This window comes from Ceratotherium simum, chromosome 32, assembly GCF_057802395.1.
Source record: "Ceratotherium simum simum isolate JZ-2026a chromosome 32, ASM5780239v1, whole genome shotgun sequence".
NCBI lineage: Eukaryota > Metazoa > Chordata > Mammalia > Perissodactyla > Rhinocerotidae > Ceratotherium > Ceratotherium simum.
Window position 1 is genome coordinate 4,207,768 of NC_141931.1, and position 26,233 is coordinate 4,234,000.

General features: G+C 35.0%; 1 protein-coding gene across 5 annotated transcripts in view; it reads left to right on the forward strand.

Moving 5' to 3' along the window:
• Window positions 1-26,233, forward strand: part of EPC1 (enhancer of polycomb 1) — a 93,603-nt gene that overhangs the window by 58,584 nt on the left and 8,786 nt on the right. For 3 of the 5 annotated variants that reach the window (XM_087420644.1, XM_087420642.1, XM_087420643.1), the window contains exons 2-10: window positions 4,444-4,603; window positions 16,691-16,851; window positions 17,262-17,468; window positions 17,844-17,992; window positions 18,878-19,037; window positions 20,318-20,494; window positions 20,576-20,665; window positions 20,744-20,892; window positions 22,581-22,933. In XM_087420644.1, coding sequence (XP_087276770.1) covers window positions 4,504-4,603; window positions 16,691-16,851; window positions 17,262-17,468; window positions 17,844-17,992; window positions 18,878-19,037; window positions 20,318-20,494; window positions 20,576-20,665; window positions 20,744-20,892; window positions 22,581-22,933 — 1,546 coding nt within the window. In that variant the 5' untranslated portion in view covers window positions 4,444-4,503. The remainder of the gene's footprint in view (window positions 1-4,443; window positions 4,604-16,690; window positions 16,852-17,261; window positions 17,469-17,843; window positions 17,993-18,877; window positions 19,038-20,317; window positions 20,495-20,575; window positions 20,666-20,743; window positions 20,893-22,580; window positions 22,934-26,233) is intronic. The other 2 variants (XM_004425244.2, XM_004425245.2) reach the window with 1 other exon arrangement.

Sequence of the window (26,233 nt, forward strand, 5' to 3'; positions counted from 1 at the left end):
CAAAATTGTACCACCTGGAGATAATCTGTTAGGTTTTTGGTGTATATACTTTGAAACTTTATCTATACATGTGTATGCACATGCATGTGTGTGCATATGTGTGTAGGTACGTACACAGATACATACATATGTATTCATTTATTCAACAAATATTTAAGCACCATGCTTTGTGCCCAGCACTATCTTACGGTGGCTATTTAGCAGTGAAAAAAATAGGCAAAAATCCCCGCCCTCATGATGCTTAGATTGGGGTGGGGGTGGGGGAGTAGGGTGAGGAGGAAGGAGGGAACAAATCAAGTATATGACATGTCAGAGGATGGTGAGTGCTGTGGAAAAATAAACCAGGGAGAGGAATAAAGGAGTATAGAGAGAGGGATTATTATATATATGCTGTTCTACTTTTAGACTTTTTTTTATATATGCATATGTTCAATTGTGTCTTTTTCTTTTAAAAACGATTAAACACAATATCCTGAACATACAGTTTTCAGATGTCTTTTTTACTTAATAAAGTGATGTATTTTCCATATCATTAAATATTATTTTGAGCCATTTAAAGACTATGTACATTTCATTTTATATGATATGGTCCATTTTCTATACAGCAACCAGAGTGATCTTTTAAAACCCTTCAGCTACGATTGCTCGTAGCGAAAGGACCAATCCTTACTATGGCCCCTGGCTGCAGGACTTGGTGCTGACCCCGGTGAGATGTGCCTGTCATTCTCCCCCACTCACCATGCTCCAGCCACGCTGGCCTTCTCTATTTGGTCTCCTTCCTGTTTTCGAGTCCTGGTACATAGATGAGGAGGGGATAAATAAGAATATATAAGGTTACACTTGTACTCCAGTTGTTGAGGAATGATTTTTAAGACTTAGAAGAACTTAACCATATTTGTTGTATATTATATACATCTTGGGTCCTTGGTACCCTTTTCTTTATCTAACTTTTTATTCTAAAAATTTTCAAACTTAAAGAAAAGCTGAAAGAATAATACAATGAACAACTATATACTCTCAACCTAGATTCTATAATTGTTAATGCTTTGCGGTATTTTTTTCTTATTCTATAATAAAATGTTTTTTTGATGAACCATTTGAAAGTATGTTGTGCACATCATGACACTTCACCCCTAAATGCCATGTACTGAGGGGAAATCATTTTCTTGACTGTTAAAGATATGAGGAAATTGTGTGAAATATTTTATAAAACAAAAAACCACAAATAAGATTTTTTAAAGCAGTGAGTATTTACTATAATATTGATAAAAATTTGATTTCACAGGTAGGGAAAATGGATATAAACATAAGGAAAAACCTTTCTACAGAACACTGTTCACACTGGGAAGACTATACGTGGTAACTAAACATGGAAGACTTTAGCTTCTCTCTCTAATAATGAAAGGTATACATTTGCTACCATGTTTTGGGTAGTATGTCTCACATTTTATCTTAACCACAATCCCATATGGTAGGTACATAATGTACATTTACAGATAATAAAATTTGCTGGAGTAAATATCTTGTCCCAAGTTCCAAAGTCATAGAGCTAGTAAACCATGGAGCCAACATTCAGATCCAGAGCACTCTTGATTACCAAGTCCCATGTTCTTAACCACCATACTGTTTTGCCTGTAAAAATCAAAACACCTTAGGAGTCCCATTTCACACCTAGAAAGTATTTTTTATTATGGTTTAATTAGAAAAATAAATGAGATAGCCAGGAAAATTCTGAAAAAAAATTGTGAGGGAGTAATTGCCCTAACTAGATAATAAATGTAGTGTGAGGCTACACTATTTAAAACATGTTAAATACTGGCATAGGAGACAGTTGAGAAGAGTAGGAAAAAAGAACTTGGAAATACTCCCAAGTGCAAGGGGAATTTATTCTATAATAAAGGGACATTTTTAATCATTAAGGAGAATAGGTAATTTTATGCAGGACATTAGGACAGAGATAGAGGCTCTCTATCTCTCCTTATACAGAAAATAAAAAGATAAACCATATCTCTCACATGTTCACCTACATAAAAAAATGGTAATAGATTAAGCATTCTAAACTAGGAACAAAATGCAAATTAAGAATAATGTGCCTTGCTTTCTCACTTTCTCCTTGAGTTTGATGTATGTATGGGGGACATAGGTCAAAGAAAATTTCTCTTGACATTTGAAAGTATCTGAGAATAGAAGAGTATGCATATGACTGACTTCCCAGCTGAGGCTCACAGAAGCACTCTGTGTCGGTGGGCATTAAGGGCCAGTAGAGATGACAACAAAGTATACCAAAGTATGAGAGGGTACAATTAGCCATCAGTCATCCCTCCTGCCCCCCTACACACTTAATTTCTACCAGCTACCAGGAGCCGTTAGGCAGCCTGCATCAAAGATCACATTCAGTTATAAAAAAGAGTACTTGTTTACACACCCTAGTTTGTGACTATACGATTTATACCTGTTATTAAACATGGTAAAACCATAAAGGAAAAGATTGATAAATTTGATTAGTAGAACTTTCCTGCATGGAAAAAATACTCTAAACAAAGTCAGAAGTCAAACTTTGGGAAAATATTTGTAAAATTTATTACATGGGGCTAATTTCCTTACTTTTTTTTTTTTTTTGCGAGGAAGATCAGCCCTGAGCTAACATCCATGCCAATCCTCCTCTTTTTGCCGGGGAAGACTGGCCCTAAGCTAACATCCTGTTAGCCCATCTTCCTCCACTTTATGTGGGAGCTGCCACAACATGGCCTGACGAGTGGTCGTCGGTGCGCGCCCAGGATCCAAATCCAGGCCACCAGCAGCGCAGCACGCGCACTTAACCGCTACGCCACGGGGCCAGCCCCTAATTTCCTTACTATTAAGAAGAAAATAATCCACATATTTAAACATCAACAGGAAAAAGAAAAGCAGCAATTTTGAAAATGAGCAAAGAGCAGCAACATTTAAAGGAAGAAAAACTTAGCCATTTTTGTCAAGAAATTAACCTAAAATAACGACATGAGTGATTTTAGAATTCAAAAGGGATGTTAAGAAGTAACTACAAGGAGTGGTAGAAATATGTTGTTGTAACCTCATATACTCTTTGAGCACTTCCATTTGTAGTGGTCTTCCAGGTGCTTTCACAAGCCCACAAAGTTGTCTTATATATAACAGTACAGAAATGGTTTTTGCAGGATTCAGGGAGAAGGGTAGGCATTTATGTTATTTCCAGGGTTTTTTCCTATCAATTAGTGTCTGATTAAATAAGTTATGGTATATCCGTATAGTGAAATACAGTGCAGCTATTGCAAAAATTATAGTAGAGGTATCAGTGTGGAAAGATCTCCAGAATATAGCAAGTGAACCAAAGCCATAGGGATAAAGCTCTGTATGTTGCATAGTAGAATCCTATCTGTAAATTAAAATATGTGTATTTTATTAATATATATATTATTAACAGAGGCTACTTATTAGGACTGGAATTTTTTGTTTTCATACTGTGGGAATGTTTTTCATCCTTGAACTTGTATTTTATATATTAAAAAAACTAGTTTAAGTTTAATAAACTGTTTACCAAAATTCAGTGATGATTGGGCTGGGTGAGAACAGATATTTTTACGACAGCTGGTGGTATCAGAAACTGGTAAAATCTTCCGTGTGGTAACTAAACCAAAACTTATTTTAAGTACCTGTTGAATGCCAGGCATTGTACTAAACATTTTATGCACATTTGTCTTACTTAAATCTCCAACCAACCCTGTAAAGTAGATTCTATTTTTCTCTTACTGGAGGAAATAGATTTAGAAGAAGATACAGAAGACGAAATAGATTTAGGAGAAGTGTCTTGCCAGGGGGCACAAACTCCGGAGCCTTTACTTTCAATCCCTCTGCTTCCTTTAAGACTGTTCAAAAAAGGCTCTGGAAATTCATAAGAAAGGTTATTACTTGAGACAAAAGACCAGGCTTGAATTTGTGTCAATTTCGTTAACTAAAAATGGAGATGGTAATCTCTACCCTTCTTTGAAAAGATCATATTAGTTGATTTGTATGAAAGTATTTTCTAAATATGAAGCACTATATGAATAGATTAGAATCAATAAAATATTTTTTATCCATAGCCTGCTTTCTTCATACAACTTCAAATGTTTTAACCCTTTTTCTTTGACTCTCATCTGTAAAACGCAAACTTTAACAGTTTTAGTCAACTTTTTGGAATCTTTTGTGTAATTTAAATCCCAATTTTGGTGTACTACCTTTTCTTAAATTAAGGAAACATACAGCATATCTAACAAATCTCGTATACATATCAAAACATATCTTGTATATACTTAATACAGTTAGTCGTAAAAATATTTTGTTAGCAGCATCCTTTCAAGACTAAACAAATGAACAAAAACCTCTTCATAAGGCTATACATTGCTATTTTTTTAATACATAAATTTACCTATTTTTTCCTCTTTTTAGGAACACCATCTTCAGCGGGCTATTTCAGCACAGCAGGTGTATGGCGAGAAGAGGGATAATATGGTTATACCAGTACCAGAGGCAGAAAGTAATATTGCTTACTATGAGTCTATTTATCCTGGGGAATTTAAGATGCCAAAGCAGCTCATTCACATACAGCGTAAGTAATTACTCTTTTAATAATTATATTTTTTATATTTATTATCTTATGTAACTCTTGGCAGATTTTTGTCTGTTCGGGGCCATTGTCAGTACCCATTTCATTGACCAGGATCAGCTTGAGAGTTAGTAGAACCCCCTTTTCAACTTCTAAAATGGTACTTGAGATTTCTTCCTGACCAAAAAAGATAGCGTTTCATCCAAGATGTTTAGTTTCATGTCAACATGAGATCTTATGCTACTTTAGACAAGTAGGATAAAGAATATGCCTCAAATATAGAAATGATTTTTTTTTACTGTTTCAAATAGTAATATTGATAGCCTTAAAGAACTTCTTAAGGTAAGTCAGGAGTCAGCAAACTTTTTTTGTAAAGTTAGTAAATATCTTTTCTGTAAAGAGAGTAAATATTTTAGGCTTTGTGGGTCATTCATTCTCTCTCACAACTATTCAACTCTGCTGTTGTAAGGCAAAGTCATCAGTAGATAATACATAAACGAATGGACGTGGCTGTGTTCCAATAAAACTTTGTGGACGAAAACGGATGTCAACCCACTATTGGCCCATGGGCCATAGTTTGCCAACCTCTGATCTTTGTTTCTACTAATTTTTTTAAATTTAGTGTTCTAATTGGTAACTTGTTTCACTTGACAGTGATAGTTCTTTATTAGAAATGATCCTTTGATTGCTTTCACATTTGAAGATGAACAGCTGCAAGTTTGTAGACTTAAGGGAAAAAATATTTCATTCACTCAATCCCCAAGTAGTTGACCATTTAGAAACGTAGTTGAAAGGTTACTAAGGTAAAATTGGTACAGTCTTCATTGTTGTCTTGTTGACTTGTATGATCAAGAGGTTTTTCCAGGGACCTAGCTAAACTTTTTTCAGGACAATATAAATCATTTTGTTTTTGTTGTTCTTGCTAAGGACATAGAGAGACTAGTTTTAAACAGTTTCTAACTCATTAACTACTTTTCTAACTCATTTAACCTTTTCTTCATATGATCTAGTTTCTGTCCTGAATTCTAAACACTTATTTTACTATTTCTCAAATACGAAAACCGAAAGTAAATATGGTGCCCATATTGGCTCTTGTCAGTACTATATTGGCATTTGATATTTTTAACTTGTGATATTTTTTATCTTTAACTCTAACTTGCACCTAAGCTTATTGATTTCCTATAGGGAAAAAATATATTTTTCCAATTTACTAAAGGTTACTTTGAAGTGAACCAAGTAAGTAGCATGTGTTTTCTTGCCCACTCACATGTTTAATTACATATTAGACCCAGACATTCTAAACAAATTTGATTGATATTAGAACCTAAAAATTAGTTCTCTGGAAAATCATGCCATTGTGAGTTACAGATCTGATCCTTCCTATATATGTTAACTAGAGCCACATTGTATTCCACAGCCACACGCTATATTATCTTATGCATGCATGCTTTTAGGTTAAAGCAGGACTGACTAAGATCAAATTACATTAATCAATTTACATTATCATTATTATCGGGAAAAAAATATGAATGTGTGTTTCACAGATAGCCTGCTTATTGATGACCAAAATCTATGAAACACATTTTGCTGGTAACTAGTGGATTAAATTGTGGTCAGAAAAGTCAAAAGGTACTGTATTAAAAAAGGAATGGACTTTGCTGACATTGTAATCAAATAATAGTAATAAAATAACAGCAGAATTATAGCTTATTTGGGAAGAAAATGTTTTAATCAGTACAAATTTGAAGTATGTCATCTTTGCAAAGATGTATACATTGGGATATTAATATAGGCCATCAGCTAAATTAGTGTTAGCTGCCGTTGAATTTCTTTTAACATTTTGTTTTGAATAATTATACATTCACAAGACGATATGTGTAGCTTTGTATAATCACCACCACAATGAAGATACTCAATGATGTACCATCACCACAAGATTCGGTCTTGTTACTCCTTTATAGCCAAACCCATCCTTAGCCCCTGGCAGCCACTAATCTCTTCCCCGTCTCTGTAATTATGTTAGTTCATGAATGTAACATAAATGGAATCATGCAGTATGTATCCTTTTGAGATTGGCTTTTTTCACTTAGCATAATATCCTTGAGGTTCCTCCAAGTTGTTTCATGTGTCAGTAGTTCAGTCCTTCTTATTGCTGAGTAGTATTTCATAATATGTATGTACCCCAGTTTGTTTAACCATTCACCCACTGAAAGACATTTGAGTAGTTTCCAGTTTGGGACTATTACAAATAGAGCTGCTTACTGTCAACATTCATGTACAAGTTTTCGTGTGAACATAAGTTTTTATTTCTCTGGGATAAATACCTATGAGTATAGTTGCTGGGTCATCCATTTTTAGTTTGATAAGAATTTCCAGACTATTTCCCAGAGTAGCTGTACCATTTTACACTATGATCAGCAGTGTATGTGCAATCCTGTTCCTCCCATATCCTTGCCAGCATTGGGAGTTATCACTATTTTTTTATTTTACCCATTGAAATAGGTATGCAGTGATATCTCATCGAACTTTAAATTCTTATTTCTCTAAATGGCTAATATGTTAAACGTCTTTTCTTGTGTTTGCCATCTATATATCCTCTTTGGTGAAATGATTGTGCGTGTCTTTTGCCCGTTTTCTAATTGGATTGTTTGTTTTCATGTGCGTTTTGAGGATTTTGTTTTGTTTATATATTCTAGACACAGTGTCTGTGTCATGTATGTGATTTGGAAATCTTTTTTCCCATATGTAATTTGTCTTTTCATCCTCTTAACACAGAGTCTTGCACAGAGTGAAAGTTTTTAATTTTGATCAGATCCAATTTATCAGTTTTCTTCTTATGGACTATGATTTTGGTATCAACTCTAAGAACTCCTTGCCTTGTTCTGGGTTCCAAAGATTTTCTCCTATGTTCTGTTCTAGAAGTTTTACAGTTTTACATTTTACATTTACGTGTATGATCAATTTTGAGTGTGAGGGTCAAGGGTTCGTTTTTTTGTTTGTTTTGTTTTGTTTTTGGCTCTGGATGTCCAGTTGCTCCAGCGCCATTTATTGAAAAAGCTGTCCCTCCTCCGTTGATTTGCTTTTGCTTCTTGACCAAAAATTACTTTATAGTTTTCATCATATAGATCCTGTTCATGTTTTCTTAGATTTATACCTGAGTGTTTTATTTTCTTTGGAGCCATTGAAAATGGTAATGCATTTTTGATTTTTGTTTCCACTTGTTCGTTGTTAGTATGTAGAAATGCAGGTGAATTGTGCGTTGATCTCATGTCCTGTGGCCTTAACTGAAATTACTTAGTTCTAGGAGATGTTTGCAGATTCTGTGGGATTTTCCACGCAGAAAATCATATTGTGGACTGCAAATGGAGACAGTTTTATTTTTTCCTTTCTAATCTGTATGTCTTTAATTTCTCTTTCTTGCCTTATTATAGTAGCTAGAACTTAAATACTGTATTAAAATAAGTGTGGTGAGAACAGACATCCTTACCTTGTTCCTGATCTTAGAGGGAAAGAATTCAGTCTTTCCCCGTTAAGTATTATGTTACCTGTAGGGTTTTTTTGTTGTTGCTTTTTATGAGATTGAGGAAATTCCCTTCTATTCCTGGTGTACCGAGAGTTTTTATCATGAAAGGGTGTTGAATTTTGTCAAATGCTTTTTCTGCATCAGTTGATAGGATCATGTGATTTTTTTCTTTAGCCTATTGATATGATTAGTTACATTGGTTGATTTTCAAATATTGAACCAGCATTGTGTACGTGGAATAAATCCCACTTGGCTGTGATGTATTAATTTTTTCATATGTTGTATGGTGGGATTTCCTAAAATTTTATTGAGGAGTTTGCATCTTAGTTCATGAAAGATATTGGTTGGTAGTCCTTTTTTGTGCTCTATCTTGTCTGGTTTTGGTATCCAAGTAATACTGGCTTCATAAAACAGGTTGGGAGGTGTTCCCTCTTGTTCTGTTTTTGGAAGAGATTGTGTAAAACTGATGTTAATTCTTTAAAAATTGGAATTGGCTTTTAATATACTACAATAAATAAGAAAAAGCTAATTATAATGTAAATTACTGTAAAGTTAAAATTGAGTCTTGACTGCTAGCTGGTCCAGTAAATTGCTTATGAGGGGTACATTGCCTCCAGTTATATATATGGACTGATTCATTTCAATTCCCCTAATTTTATTTTGTAAAGCTCTTAAACTAATGGTACACAAACTGTTCCTTGGAGTTTTTAAGATGATAATTAGTATTCCCCAAAAAAGCAATGATCAAACATGTTTGAGAATTATTGCATATTATATTCCTCTCCCCACCCCCAGAGTCATAATGCATATTACTGTGTTTTTAGACCCTGGGAGTCTTGTGGTTAAAAAAAAAAGTTTCTTTTAACCCAGCATTTTCCAAATGTATTCATTACATGTTTTCTGTTAACATTTCATTGAACATTAGTTTGGAAATCCCAACTTGATTCTTGTCTTCAATTGGCTTAGGAAAGAGATCATAATTTTCTTCCTTTTATCTTAGTCAGAGCTCTGAAGGAAGAAATCCATGTTAAAACCATTATCCCTTTCTTTAGTTACAGACTGTAGGTACCTTCTAAGCTATTTCATTGAGTGGTACTCAACATCTCCTGATCCAAAGGGTCTTAATGTTGTTTCTGTTTTTATTGGTGATGTGTAAGGCTTCTAGATTATATAGCTAGGACTTCTCCTGTCCTATTTATACTGGAAGAAAGAGCAAAGCAGTTCCAACCAGAATAGACAAGAACAATTCTCTCTCCCCCATCCACTTGTACTTGGGTCTCAAGGCTCTCCTGTTAATCCTCAAAGGGAACCTTTTTTTATTTATTTATTTATTTATTTATTTATTTATTTATTTATTTATTTATTTATTTATTTATTTATTTTAATTTTTTGTTTGTTGCAGTAACATTGGTTTATAACATTGTATAAATTTCAGGTGTACATCATTATACTTCTATTTCTGCATAGATTACATCATGTTCACCACCCAAATACTAATTACAACCCATCACCACACACATGTACCGAATTACCCCTTTCGCCCTCCTCCCTCCCCCTTTCCCCTCTGGTAACCACCAATCCAATCTCTGTCTCTATGTGCTTGTTTGTTGTTGTTATTATCTACTACTTAATGAAGGAAATCATGTGGTATTTGACCTTCTCCCTCTGACTTATTTCACTTTGCATAATACCCTCAATGTCCATCCATGCTGTCACAAATGGCTGGATCTCATCGTTTCTTATGGCTGAGTAGTATTCCATTGTGTATATATACCACATCTTCTGTATCCATTCGTCCCTTGATGGGCACTTAGGTTGCTTCCAAGTCTTGGCTATTATGCATAACGCTGCAATGAACACAGGGGTGCATGTATCTTTACGCATTGGTGTTTTCGAGTTCTTTGGGTAAATACCCAGCAGTGGAATAGCTGAATCATATGGAAGTTCTAACCTTGATTTTTTGAGGCATCTCCATACTGTTTTCCATAGTGGCTGTACCAGTTTGCGCTCCCACCAGCAGTGTATGAGAGTTCCCTTCTCTCCACATCCTCTCCAACATATGTTGTTTCCTGTCTTGTTAATTATAGCCATTCTGACGGGCATGAGGTGATATCTCATTGTAGTTTTGATTTGCATTTCCTTGATAGTTAATGATTTTGAACATCTTTTCATGTGTCTGTTGGCCATCTGTATATCTTCTTTGGAGAAATGTCTGTTCAGGTCTTTTACCCATTTTTTAATTGGGTTGTTAGTTTTTTTGTTGTTGAGATGCATGAGTTCTTTATATATTTTGGAGATTAAGCCCCTATCAGATGTATGGTTTGCAAATATCTTCTCCCAATTGTTAGGCTGTCTTTTCGTTTTGTTGATAAAGGGAACCTTTTTTGAAAGGGCAGTCTTGATGTATATGTATATATGTTTGTGTATAGATATATGTATTTCTAGTTCTGCCTGCTGGAAGGGCCAAGAAGCAAAAATATTCAGTGGCAATGAGCACACCTATCATCTATTCTCTAATGCGTTCCCCACTAAATGGGACCAAGAATCTATGGAGAAATGGCTAATTCCAGGGCTGGGGCAGAGTAGGTACAAGATGTATCCAGAGTATCTTGTTATGCCAGAAATAAAGCACTCCAAAAAAATGACAGGGGCCTATCACAAGGACGCAGGAGTTTCCACTGGCTAATTCTGGAACAGTTTAAGCAACAGAATAATTAAGTACAATAATGAATTATAAACCATTGAAAAAGTAGCAATTCGTATGTCCATACTGATAATTTAATAGATAGATGGATATATGGTAGAGAGGAATAGTCTCATGCTTTTACAGTAGAATGCCAAGAGCCAAATGGTACAATGTGGAGAGAGTGCTGGAGTTGGGAAATAATTTTTGCTACAACCATGATCAAGATTGGATCACACAAGAATCATAAATGTGTGCTCGATATAACAGGAAATTTTGATGAGGAGCAGGGTATTTGCATGTTCTTAAGCTCCCCCCACAAACTGCTTATTAGTTACAAGGGAGGGAAAAAAATAGTTTTTAACAGTGGAGTGATCGGGCTTTTTCTTGACTGGTGATTAAAATTATCATCCCTTATGAGGAATAGATGAACATTGTATGCCTCTAGATGAACATTGTATGCCTCTAGATGTGGTAACCTGAGCACAGGACTAGGAAGGTTGAGTGTGCAGTATGCCAGCTAAGAGTGTATAATCTAAGCACAATGGGAAAAAAATCAGATAGACACGAAGTGAGGAATATACTATTACTATTGCTAATCAAGTCCTGGGGAGAGGGGTGTTTCTTCAAAAAATATCAATGTCTTAAAAGACAAAGAAAGGCTGTGGAAATGTTCCAGATTAAAGGAGAATAAAGAGACAACAAAAATAATACCTGATCCTAGACTGGTCTGTGCTGGGGGGGGAAATGTTATAAATTATTGGATCAGCAGACAAAATTGGCATATAGGCAGGAGATGAAGTTATTGTGTGAGTATAATTTATGAAGATGATGACTGTACTGTGATTAAAGAATCTCCCTATTCTTCTTAGGAAATACACTCTGAAGTATTTAGCAGTAAAGAACCAATATGAATGTAATTTACCCTCCAGTGGCTAAAAAAATTGTGTGTGTGTGTATATATATATATATATATATATATATATATATATACACACACACACACACATGCATACACAGAGGGAACATGCACATGCAAATCATAAAACATACAGAATAAAATTTTAACAGTAGGTGAAGCTGGGTAAAGGATGCAGGTGTTCCTTGTACTAACTTTTATTTTGTAACTTTTATTAAGTTTGCACGTATTTCTAAGTAAAAAGATTTTAAAAAAATAGATCCTTGTAGAACCTACTTTTTTATTACCTCTCAGAACAGATGTATCCTGTCTTTATGCCGTTATTTTGAAAGATTGCATTTTTCCTTCCCTTTGCCTGCCTCCACATCCCCCTACAACATACATTCTTTCCCCATTATTCTGCCACTACTTTCTGACAGGTAAAATCTATAGCATCAACCACAGAACTTTATCTACAAAGAATTTCATATATGGGATTTCAAATCTTTCAAATCTGATATTCTCCATTTACTCCCTCCAGTACATTTTAGAAGTGACTTCAAGCTCTGTTGCTTATACATCTAAAGAAGTTGAAGAATTTCATATTCTAGCTAACCAGAGATAGCTTTGTCTTCTTAGGTCTAAGGCAAAGAGGTCAAATACCTACCACCCCATAGTAAATATCACTATTACCAAAGTGTTTGCTGCTGCTCAGAATTTATTTCAGGAGCTTTGCAAGTAGATATTACCGATCATTGCAAGTTAGTCCTTGAGTTGAAACTATTTACCATTCCTGGTCTGAGAAACTTCCCTCAGCCTTGAATAGTGTGCCTTCTTTTCAACAGGGATTACATTCTGTTCCTAATCCACATTTTGTGCCATTTCATGGACCCAAATATCCTTTAACTATTTGCTTCCTGTATTTTTAAAATGCTATTTGGAGTTATGGACATAAGCACCCATGCACTTAGTCTGTGCCATAATATAACTTTTGTTACATAGACATTTATATATATTTCATCTTGATTACTTTACTCTTAAGTAAGAGGGCAAGTACTATGGTTTGTACCACTTTGTATCTCCTTTATTTTTTATTTATTTATTTTTTTTGTTAGGGAGATCAGTCCGGAGCTAACATCCGTGCTAATCCTCCCCTTTTTGCTGAGGAAGACCAGCTCTGGGCTAACATCCATTGCCGATCCTCCTCCTTTTCTTTTCTTCCCCAAAGCCCCCCAGTATATAGTTGCATGTCATAGTTGCACATCCTTCTAGTTGCTGTATGTGGGACGTGGCCTCAGGATGGCCGGAGAAGCGGTGTGTCGGTGCGCGCCCGGGATCCGAACCCGGGCCGCCAGTAGCGGAGCACGCGCACTTAACCGCTAAGCCACCAGGCCAGCCCTGTGTCTCCTTTAAAAGTAGTCTAGGGCCAGCCTGGTGGCAGAGTGGTTAAGTTCTTGTGCTCCGCTTCTGTGGCCCAGGGTTCACAGATTCGGATCCCGGGCGCGGATATGTGCATTGCTTATCAAGCCACGCTGTGGCAGGTGTCCCACATATAAAGTAGAGGAAGACGGGCGTGGTTGTTAGCCCAGGGCCAATCTTCCTCAGCAAAAAGAGGAGGATTGGCATCAGATGTTAGCTCAGGGCTAATCTTCCTCACCAAAAAAATAAATAAATAAAAATAAAATAAAATAAAAGTAGTCTAATCAATTTATATGTACTATTGTGTTCTTTTTGCTTAGATTTATTTTCTATAGCATTTTCTCCTTCATCTGTATATTATACTATATTTTGTGTAACCATACATGTATCTAGGTTTATCCCTATCAAGATATTTTTATTTATTTATTATTTTTTTATTTTTTTGTGAGAAAGATCAGCCCTGAGCTAATATCCATGCCAATCCTCCTCTTTTGTTTGCTGAGGAAGACTGGCCCTGGGCTAACATCTGTGCCCATCTTCCTCCACTTTATATGGGACGCTGCCGCAGCATGGCCTGACAAGCGGTGCATCGGTGCACACCCGGGATCCGGGGCCGGCCCGCCAGCAGCGGAGCACGCGCGCACTTACCCGCTACGCCATGGGGCCGGCCCGCCTATCAGGATATTTTTAGAGGAGTCAGCTTCCACAGTATAGCTTCCATTATTTAACAATTATTGGCTAGCAGGTCTCTTTTTAATTGGCAGAACTTAATTAGAAGAGGTGACCCATTTGCCTGTTACTCTTTAGACCCTAGTTTCTACTTGGAACACATTCAATAACATGGCCCAGCAAATATGAAGATACTCCTGTTTCTAGGACCATGATAAATATTTTACATCTTTATCAGTTGCTATTGAGCTGTCAGTTGGAAGTTCAGGTTTGGCTGAAGCTAAATTACACTTTAATCATTGGCTCTAGTTTTTTTGGTCAAATGAAATCCTAAAGTGAGTTTTTATGTGTTAGCTTTTCTCTAGGGCTTTAATATTTTATATCTGAACAAGATTTGGTTCTCCTTATATTTTAAGATCTTAGATGTGTTTGCACCAACTAAAAGAAAAGCTTCTTGCAGAGGTAAGAGCAGTCTGACTCTCAAATACTCGTTAACCTCACTGGTTAACGCTCACTGAGCTCCCTAGGATAGGAATCTTCCTTTCCAGTCTTGATTCCATTCCCTAATATGTTGGATGTGACTTGTCATTGATGATATAATGTATGCCAGAGGTATGTCAAATGTATTTTGATAATGCGAAAGTAAGGTGATATTAGGCGAGCTTGTTTAGTTTTTATGAATAATTAAGCTTTGTAAATGTGATTTGATCTAAAAAAAATTAATTTTATAGTGGAGGATGCCAAAGTAATGTATAAATGAGACCCTAAAAATATATAAAATATACCCTTAAGAAGGCAGAATACTGCTAGTTGGTCCTTATCAGTTTGGCTTTCTGGATTATCTGGATCACCCTTCTTTAATAGAACCTTCAATGGTGATAGAAATGTTCTGTAATCTCTGCTGTCTGGTACAGCACTAGCTACTAGCCACATGTGCTATTTAACACTTGAAATGTGGCTAATGTGATTGAGTTACTTACTTTTTTTTTTTATTTAATTTAATTAAAAATTTAATTAGCCATATGTGACTAGTGGTTATCCTGCTGAAAACACAGATATAGATTATTTTAGTTGGGGACAAAAAACGTGTTTTTAATCCAACAGTTAGAGTTTTAATCTACTTTGAGATCTCTAAAAGTTCTGTTTACATAGCAGTAACAGATTTAGAGCATGGAAAATCATTAGAGGGCCTATGGTTGTAAGAAACATGAATGCAGAGATGTTAACATACAGAGATTTTTATGAAGGAGTCTAAATATTTATTTTAATTAGGAATATTATAGAAGTGTGATGTGGGTCAAAGTGGAAAATTAAACGTAATGGTATGATATATTCAATTCTACAAGTATTTATTGGATTCCTCTGGTCCAGATACTATGTTAAACTTGAAGCAGGGATGTCAGATTTGGGACAAGCAAATGATCTCCTCTTGTACCTGTCATAGACATCACTAAAGGATGACTGCAGAGTTTTTCAGGTTTTTTCCCCCCACTTGAATAGAGGCAATATCAGAATGCTTTTCAGTAAAGTACTACAAGCAGAGTTAGCATACAAGATGAACGTTTACTCTCTCTGCACTAGAGATAGATAAGGTACAGAGATAAATAAGAAGACACAATGCTTCTCAAAGGGGATTAGTCGTATTCTAATGCTGTATAAGTAGATTATGGAGTATGTGTAGAAAATAGTACAAAAGAAGGGGAGTGATCTAGAACAGGAATTTTTAACCTTGGTGCCACAAGCTTTTAGGGATATTTGACTTGCTTGTAAATTTATGCAGAATGTTGTATGTTAACACAGTCTGTTTTTTTGTGGAGAGGGTTCATAGCTTCTAAAAAAGATAAAGGTGGTTAGGAACCACTTATTGGGTTGGAGGCAGTCAAGAAAGGATTCCACAGGAGTTGATGTCAGGTTGGGTTTTTAAAAGATTGGACAGTCATTTGCTAGGTGGGCAGGCAGAAAATAGCTAATGTAAAGGCCTGAAGACATGAAACAGCATGCTGTGTGACATTTGGGATTGCTGAGTCAAAGTGCTAATGAGACTGGGGAGGCAAAGTCCAAAAGGGCCTCATACAAGTCTAAGGATTTGGATTCTATGATAATGGGAAGTTAGTAGGAGGAATTAGGCAAGGGAAAGATGTGAGACAAATTTTGATGTCAGGCTACTTAATATTTATATTAATATCAATCTAGTTTAATTTTGATAAGAAATTGAATGACATTTGATAATATAGTATAGAGCAATGGTTCTTGCCCTTTTTTCAAATTTTGACAAGTATAACCAATACCTCACATTTCTATCACCATGACATTGATTCCCATGAGGGAACAAACCTCCTTAGCAGGAATGCACTCACACGAGTGACAGCTGTTACTGTTACTGGCAGTGGCATCTAACACTTCAGCTTTAAATACCACTCCCTCAGCTTTTGGTAAAGTAGTTAAATAATCTATAAAATAGCACTTAAATGTTCTAGAAACAATCTTATTTAAAGGCTTTATCTTTTTATATTATGTCAAACCATATGCAATTGCTGATATTTTATCGTTTTTGAGCTACAGAACTTTCATATAGTTCAACCCAATACCTTTAATAATCTCTTTATGTTCTTCATAAGGGGCTTCCAGTTTATTTGCCTTTGTTGGTGGGGGAAAAGGGTTACATCCATTGTGTTTTATCACTTGTATCTATATTAATAGTAAAGATAACCTCCTTTCTTAAACTTTAAATGTGGGAAGTGTATCTGTAAGCTTAGATTGTGAGTCTGAAAACAAAATCCAGAAAGATCTTTCTTATTTGTTTAGAAAATCTTGGTCTTGTTTTTATCTAGACATCTGTGAGAGGTTTTTGTCAGTGGATCCACACAGTAAATGATTGCTTATGGTTTCTTCTGTCAGCTTTTAGTTTGGATGCTGAACAGCCTGATTATGATTTGGATTCTGAAGATGAAGTATTTGTGAATAAACTGAAAAAGAAAATGGACATCTGCCCATTGCAATTTGAGGAGATGATTGACCGTCTAGAGAAAGGCAGTGGTCAGCAGGTACAACTTCGCTGTGTATGTAACAAGTGTGTGTGTGTATATATCTATGTAAACATTTATATTTATGTGGAAACAGTATAATGTTGGGGAGGGGGTAAGTGAGCAGGCTCTAGAGTTAATAAGCATGAATTCATATCCCATCTCTGCCCATTACTAACCTCTGTAATCTTGACCAATCTGTTTAAATTTCTCTGTGCCTCAATTTCCCCATCTGTAAAATAGAGGTGGTAAACATCATAGGATTGTTGTGAAAATTAAATAAAATAACGTATATAAAGCACCTAGCTCAATGACTGACATGTATAAGGTACTCCACGTTTGCTATTATTATTACTGTTATTTTGATTATTGTCATTTAAATTCACAAGTACTTTTGAACCTTATATATGTATTATATGAAAATGACATATCGATTTTACATTTAGCCAGTCAGTCTGCAGGAAGCCAAACTACTGCTAAAAGAAGACGATGAATTAATTAGAGAAGTTTATGAATACTGGATTAAAAAGAGAAAAAACTGTCGAGGGCCATCTCTTATCCCATCAGTAAAACAAGAGAAACGAGATGGTTCCAGCACAAATGATCCTTATGTGGCTTTTAGAAGACGTACTGAAAAAATGCAGACTCGAAAAGTAAGTGAATTTAGGAAAATTTTTTTGTAATTCTTTTTGATGTAAGAAAAATTATTTGTAGGTATCAATATGTCAGTATCTGAAGGCTGTTTTAATTTGTGTTTTAAATAGATTTTTATACAATATAATGAAGAATATTAATTTAGAATGAGTCAACGTTAAGATTCATTATGGAGCTGTTAATGACATTTTAATGTTAATCCATTTAAAAATCATCCAAAATTGATTTCCTGGTGATCCATGCTCCCTTTTGGTATCTTTAAATTCTAATCTAATCCTTCAAATATATATATTCTTATATATCAACAGCTATGTTTAGAATGCCACTAGTTAGAAGTGCTTATTGATATTAAACAAGCAACTTCATATTTGCAGAATCGCAAAAATGATGAAGCCTCTTATGAAAAAATGCTTAAGCTGCGTCGAGATCTAAGTCGGGCTGTTACTATTCTAGAGATGATAAAAAGAAGGGAAAAGAGTAAAAGGGAGCTATTGCACTTAACACTGGAAATTATGGAAAAGAGGTAAAGTTTATTTTAATAGCGTTTGGAAATATGGTACCATTAGCATTTTGTATATTGAGTTAATTTATTTCATAAGCAATTATCTGTAACTCCAGAAATATCTTCGTTTAATAATAATTAGAGACTATTTAAGTATGTAGTATGATATACCTTGTATACTTTTACATGTGCTCCTCTCTTTATTTTCTTTAAAAGTAACTGGGTTCAATATGCCGGGTATTTCCATTTTGAAATCTTATTCTTTTGTCTTTATTTGAGTTGTGTGCAGGACAGTGGGGAGAGAACATTTGTCAATTCTAAAGTTTGTGTTTTATTCACTAGATGGTACTGAATTTTTTTTTAACGCATACTGGATTTTTTAACAGAGAAATATAAAGAAGGGAAGGGAAAAGGCCCAGAATCTTAACACTCACATAACCATTCAGCACAGTACACAATGAAAACTTCAAGCCTCACTCCCCTGTTTCCTAGTCCCTATCCCCAAAGAAAACCACTATTAAATTTCTTATGATTCATTTCAGAAAAATTTGTTTTATAGCACAGGCAGTTCAAATTAGCAGAAGTTCCTTATCACCAATTTAGGCATTAACTGCCACATCTCCACCAAATCTTTCACCAAAATTGCTAAGTTAAAATTCGAACCTTTGTTTTTTTCCCACAGTCATCTGTTTATTTAAGATAAAGCTATAAGCCAAAAAGTAAAGGAGGAAACAAAAGGAATTATGTAATCTTTAATTTTAGTAAGCATTCAGCAAATAGTCAAAGTTTGATTGTAATCTTACCTTAAGTCTAATCAGTGTTTATAATTATATCTCTATATCTAGTTATTAATAATCATAAGGATAAGTACAGAACTAACTTTTTAAACCTTTTTTATAATTTCAGGTATAATTTGGGTGACTACAATGGAGAGATCATGTCTGAGGTTATGGCACAGAGACAGCCAATGAAACCTACTTATGCCATCCCCATCATCCCTATTACTAATAGCAGTCAATTTAAACATCAGGAAGCAATGGATGTGAAGGAGTTTAAAGTTAATAAGGTAATAAATGATAGTGGAGTGGTATTTCATCATTAGAATTAGAATGAACAAGAAAAATACATATAAACCCTACCATGAAATATGCTGCAAAACCAGCTTTTGATTCAAGACTGGCCTGTTGATACAATAGTAGAAATTGTAAAGAGAGATACCTTTTAGTTTAATGTTTAATTAACTTTTCCCCAAAAACCAAAATGCCCTAAAACTTGATATAAATATTTAGCGTATTTACATAACCATGATACTTGCCATGATCTTTTTCTTCCCAACAAATATCATTTTTGCCTCTAATCTGTCTTGACTATTGCCTCCTCCACATCAAATTCATACCTCTCCTAGCCTTCGCTATCACCTGCGATACATATTTATAACATGTGCTGTATTCATTAGCTCAGTCACTCTTGCATCTGTATTTTATCTTTGTGTTTCTCATTTAATGATTTCATATCATTATGCTCTAAAACTGTTCAAAATTCACCACTCCAGAAAGCCTTCATTGTTCAGCTAGCAAATCTTTACTACTATTTATTTATTTATTTATTTTTAATTTTTTATTTTTTTTTTTATTTATTTTTCCCCCAAAGCCCCAGTAGATAGTTGTATGTCATAGCTGCACATCCTTCCAGTTGCTGCATGTGGGACACAGCCCCAGCATGGCTGGAGAAGCGGTGCGTCGGTGCGCGCCCGGGATCCGAACCCTGGGCCGCCAGCATCGGAGCGCACGCACTTAACCGCTAAGCCACGGGGCTGGCCCAACTACTATTTATTTTTAATACACCTCAGCATTATGGCTTTATTTTCTACTATGTTAACAATTATCTGAAGTTTGTTTTGTGTATATGTGAAATCATTTTCATTATTGTTTTCCCTATATTGATTTGTTAATTCTTTAGAATAAAGATTAGGTGTCCCTTTTTTTTAATTCTCTTGTAGAATTTTCATAGAAAATTAAGAAAAAGATACAAGACTAGCAGTAAATACTAATTGCAGATATAGGGTTTTAGAAGTTAGAGAAATTCTAGTCTCTTCTTTTACTTTAATTGAAACAAAATACTTTTGAGATTATATTTAGGCTGTAGGAACATATTCATGTTTTCACAGAGACCAACCTCCAAGACTTTACAATATAAGATGACAAAACATCAGAGTCTTGTATCTCTTATGAGTATGAATGCCTTCATTATAGTGGTAAACTTTTTAAAAGTTCCCCAAAACTGCAGATTTGTTGAACATGGTTTCGAGTTTTACTAGTGTTTTATTAATTCATGACTTTATTACAGCAAGATAAAGCTGATCTTATCCGACCTAAACGTAAATATGAAAAGAAGCCCAAAGTCTTACCGTCGTCTGCTGCTGCTACTCCTCAACAGACGAGTCCTGCTGCACTGCCAGTCTTTAATGCTAAAGATTTAAATCAGTATGACTTTCCCAGCTCAGACGAAGAACCTCTCTCCCAGGTAAGTATAAGAGTTTCTCTGTGAATGTAGAGAAGGAATGTAGGAAGTCACATGTTTTGACTGACTTCATTTTATTTAAAGGTCTTGTCTGGCTCTTCAGAAGCTGAGGAAGAGAATGACCCCGATGGTCCTTTTGCTTTCCGTAGGAAGGCAGGCTGTCAGTACTATGCTGTAAGTTTCAGGCTCTCTTTTAAAATAACAAACTGTTTATCTTTGACAGAATAAAATAATTTGGTTTTTTTTTTTAAGCCTCACTTAGACCAGACTGGCAACTGGCCTTGGACTAGTCCTAAAGATGGAGGATTAGGGGATGTACGATATAGATACTGCTTAACTACCCTCACCGTACCCCAAAGGTGTATTGGATTTGCACGAAGACGGGTTGGGCGCGGAGGAAGGTAAGGTATTTTCTGTATTCCTGGCATAGGGATATTTTAGACAGTAGGGTAGTCAAATCTCAAGTTTAAAATGAAATAATCCTTCTAAATAGCTCATTTTCTTCCCATTTGGCATTGTTCACTGATTTTTTGACTGAAATACTTTGTCACTTTGTTACCTGGTTCTTAGACAACCATAGCTTTTAATGCTTAACTAATAGACCTCTAATGGATCTGCTTTTCTTCCCAAGGTTGAAAACCTCAGATATCTGTATTGTCAGGGATAGAATTCTGAGAAAAGCCAGCAGATGAAGACAAGTGTAAATCATCATTGCATAAATCATGTTAGATTAAAGGAACTACAAAAAACCACCAGGCCCCAGTGACCTAGTGGTTAAGTTTGGCGCACTCGCTTCAGCGGCCCTGGTTCAGTTCCCAGCACGGACCTACACCACTCGTCTGTCAGTGGCCATGCTGTGGCAGCAGCTCACATACAAAAAGAGGAAGATTGGCAACAGATGTTAGCTCAGAGCGAATCTTCCTCAGCAAAAAAAAAAAAAAAAATTGTGTCAAGAGTTCTGGGAGATATTGGGGGAAAGGATTAAATAGGCTAAGAAATGTATATCTAGTATACTGAGTTGTTTTACTCTTCAGTGATAAGGCTCGAGTTTCCATGCATGATCTGATCTTGATATCCCAGTTTGTCAGGATCCAATCAGTCTTCTTCCTTTGTTTAAACTTGATAGCACTACTTCATACTCTAGATTCCTTTATGTGAGAAGTTGTGTGGGGGGCAGGAAGGAATTGCAGAATGCGTAAAATTGAAGAAAAATTTATTCATATATAATGTGAAATATCAAGCTGTTTTCAGGAAGAAACCCAAAGGTATAACTTATAATAAATTAATGGCTTATACATATGTTTCTTCATTTTTGAATCTTAATTGCAGTTTTTATCACTTAAATGTTATCTTGGAATTATCTAGGCACTAAAATACATTTTATTTAGTGCTTTTTCCCCCATCATTACATTGACGTCAATAGTAGTGAAAATTCTATGTTGACTATATTTTAGTCAACACTCGCATTAATCAGTGTTTGCATTTAAGACGGAATCATTTATAAAGTTTATATAAATAACATAAAAATGTATCCTCTGGAGTAGTGGCTCTCCAATATTTTGTCTATAAGAAATTTTAATGATATAAAATACCCTAAGGATCACATATCTTTTACTACTTTTCTCCTACTCCCCTCCAACCTCCCTAAAAATGAAGTTTTTGCTTAAATAGAGAACAGGTATGTTAGCAACATCTTATAAAGTGTTTTGGTGCTTTGTAATACAGGTGAAAATCTTTGATTGAAAAACAGTTTGAAAAGAAAAATACTCTTATATGATATCAGTAACTTATACTGGTACACCAACCATGGAACTGTTAGAGGACTCTTGCTATTTGTAAAATAAATACTATACCTTATTCTTTAAATTGGAGTACTCCGTTCTTTAATTGGATCACTATAAAGTAAAAGAAAGAAACTTTATCAGAAGTTGAGATTTTAGCCTAATACTGAAATAATCAAATTTATAACTTATAAATATTCAGTATGAGATAGCTTTTTGGGAGTTGGGAGGAAAAAGAAAAACCTTTTTTATATAGTTTTATACAGTTTTTGAATAGCTGTTTTACACACCTGCCTTGTTTTCCATAGGGTCTTACTGGACAGAGCTCACTCAGACTATGACGGTGTGTTTCGCCATCTGGATTTGGACATGCTTTCCTCACCACAGCATTCTCCAGTCAGTCAGTTTGCCAATACCTCAGAAACAAATACCTCGGACAGATCTTTCTCTAAAGACCTCAGTCAGATACTAGTCAATATCAAATCATGTAGATGGCGGCATTTTAGGCCTCGGACACCATCCCTGCATGACAGTGACAATGATGAACTCTCCTGTAGAAAATTGTATAGGAGTATAAATCGAACAGGAACAGCACAACCTGGGACCCAGACATGCAGTACCTCTACGCAAAGTAAAAGTGGCAGTGGTTCAGCACACTTTGGTACGTTTATTTGTTACGATGTACATTTCTGCAGAAGTGTCAGGTTCATCAATTTTTTGAATACGTGATCTATTATATTACAGCTAAAAGTTCTTTTCTTTCAAAATAGTAAAAGAAAAAAAAAGCCTAGGTTTAAAGTATTTATTTGAATCCTGTTTGTACGTGTGTCTTCATTTAAACATGCCCACATACAAAGATGGTTTATTACTCTTTAATGTATGACATTTGTTTCCTGGGTTCGCTCCATGAACCACAAGATTCAGCAATTATCTTTCAAATGATATGAGAAGAAAATGGACCATAAATTGTTACTGTTTTATGCTTGGACACTTATCTAGTCTTTACTTAGCTTAAAAGTAGACCAGCAGGTCAATAGATATGCAAAGCCCTATCTGCTGACACAGTAATTCAGAACAATTTATAAGAGAAACTAATATTTCAGAGAAGAGTATTTAAGTTAAGGGATTATTTTAATAATTTTAGAAACATTTTCAAATAACATCTACTTTAGCATTATGGCTACAAGGTGAAACGTGTCTAAAATAAATACTCTACTTAAAATATTCCTAAAATTTTTGCTTTCTATTTTAAAGCATAAATTTGTGTTATTTGAGGCATGTAGATTATAGAAATTCACTGTTAAAATTATGTTACTACAGATTTTTCTAAAGATAATTTAAATATAGATTTTTGAAAGGACTGTTTCAAAAAGTTATTTATTCTGCCCCTATAATCATCTGGTAAGGCTGCTGGCCTCGTGGCGTAGTGGTTAAGTTCCGCCCCCTCCACTTCGGCAGCCTGGGTTCACGGGTTTGGATCCTGGGTGCGGACCTACACCACTTGTCAGACACGCTGTGGCAGCGACCCACATATAAAGTGGAGGAAAATAGGCACAGATGTTAGCTCAGGGCTAATCTTCTCAGCAAAAAAACATGAATAAATAAAAATTAGAAAATTAAAAAAATAAACTTTCTAATAAATACGAAAATATGCTTCTTATTCTTAAAGACCTCCAGAAAAGGTTCCATAAACTAATTTACTTTGTGGTTAAATAAAAAGTACTTCTATGAAATGGAAGTCTTTCATCTTGTAAGAATAATCACATTTCAGAAATCAATTAGAAATATAATCTAAATTATTCTGAGGGCTAACAGGTTGTATATAATCCCACTAATTTCAGAGTGTGTCTCATGAAGAGTCAGTTTCTCTCTGCTTTTATAGTTCTAAAAATCAAGATGAAGAATTTTTCAGTATGAAAGAGCAGTATATATAGTGTGAGTGTAGAGATTTTAAAAGTATAAACTTGTAACGTGTTTTTCCCAATGAAGATTTTTAAGCTGTATAAAATTTTTGAGACTTCTCGTAGAAAATTGGCATGTTCTCTCAATCCCCATCTTCCCCACCTCTTAAAATAGAGAAGTTGAATTGTGTAACTATCATAAGGATCTTATAATGATCTTTTTTTGCATAAATCGTTTTGCAGTACTACTTACATAAGCACTGATATTGTAAAACTTACTTGATTTATGTTTGCCAAAGAATATGAAAAGGTAAATATTGAACAGTAGTATTACCAACAGTTTAGCTGAAGAAAACTTTAGTAACTGTGTAATTTTCTTTTTAATCATTTCTCTCCCCTAAAATGTGATACAACTTTTAAAAAATGGGTTTATCAATTTTTTTTCTGTTGCAATTGTTTTCATTTTTCCCTTAAGTTTACTAGGTCTTCCTGCCTACCTAGAGAATAGATGCCTACAGATTGCTATAGGGTAATGCTTTATTCTTTTATATTTGTGAGTATTCCAGAAACTGAAAGCTTTTCTCTTTATGCTCTATAAAGTGTATTACAGTGGGGTCATATGTACATTTAACTTAAATGAATTCAACTGTAAGCCCCAGGAGAAAAAAAAAGTTAGCAGTTCAAATGTTATACAGGATTCTAAATACAATTCTATTAAAAGGATGTCTTCTCCAGAGTGGGCCACTCTGGGAATGGGAGAGGCGAATCTGTTGTTCCTCTTGCAGCCTCAGTGCCTGCATTGCCACTTCATCCACAGCTTAAGCATCTCAGTCAGTGTAATTGTAGTTTTAAGGATAGGTTTTTTTCATATAGCGTGGTCCCCAAATATAAACCAAACTACCTCCTCTGGTACTCAACCACAGAAACTTGGATCGAGTCTGCTGTCAATGGAAAAACTGGCTGTGTTGGGCTTTTGGAAAGAGATGAGTCTCCATCATGGTACACTCTAAAGGAATTTTCAAGGCTTAATTTTTACTGTGCTGACTTCAGAACTTAACCATCGTATGAGCTACAAGTCAGTTGATATACTTGCCCGCTGCTTAAGCCAAATGCATGGGTTTTGATTGCCATTTTTAATGATTCTCTCATTGTTTTAAAAATGAATATTTATACCTATGCTGTGACATAGTGGTGTCCTCTGAACTGATTGTCCCTTTTCTAAATAATCATCTATAAGGGCTTATTTGTTCTCATTTCCAAATAGAAAATTCTAAATGAGGATATCAGGAGCCTATTATTTTTAGTAAAGGGCATGAGCTTGAACACACCAGCTTTTGTAGCCTCTGTTTTAACTATTCAGAATCTTTTTTGTTTGCTTCTAGTCTTGGCCATTTTGCGTAGTTGTGTGGCCAATGGGATCGCCTGGTTAGTCAGGTATCAGGTGTCTGGTTAGTCAGGTGCTGGAATGCTTGGTCTTCTGGATACGATACAGCAGAATGACAGTGTTGAGGAACTTGGGAAGACTGACTATATATGTATTTAGAATTTCTAGGACTAGGCTTTAGTACTTAAGGATAATTTGTGTATTTTTAATAATATTTGGTTAATGTGTGATTTAGACAGTTTCCAAATACAGTTTTCTCATTTTTTTTAATCTATAAAGGCACCTGTGAAAATTTAGTATTTATTCAATGACTAGGTATTCATTTGCAAGTTTTTGAGTTTGGGGGATATCAAATGTCAGAATTAATACTTTTTTCCATTAATTAGTACAATAATTAATACTTTTTTTTTTCTTTGAAAGGACTGTATATAATTCAGAAAGACCAAAAACAGAAAAGTGATTTTAAAACCACCATTATGTTCAGGATTTGAATTCCTAGTTCCCAATGAAATTTCATCAGCATTCTAAGTCATTTTTCTAAGCTCACATATCTGCGCTAAAGATTTGGTTTATTTTCCTAAGTGAATAGGAAATAGCAGCTAGAATTATATGTATTAAGTCTCAATATCTGTAGCTTACTTAGTACAATTTACTTCAGTTTGTAACATCAAATTTT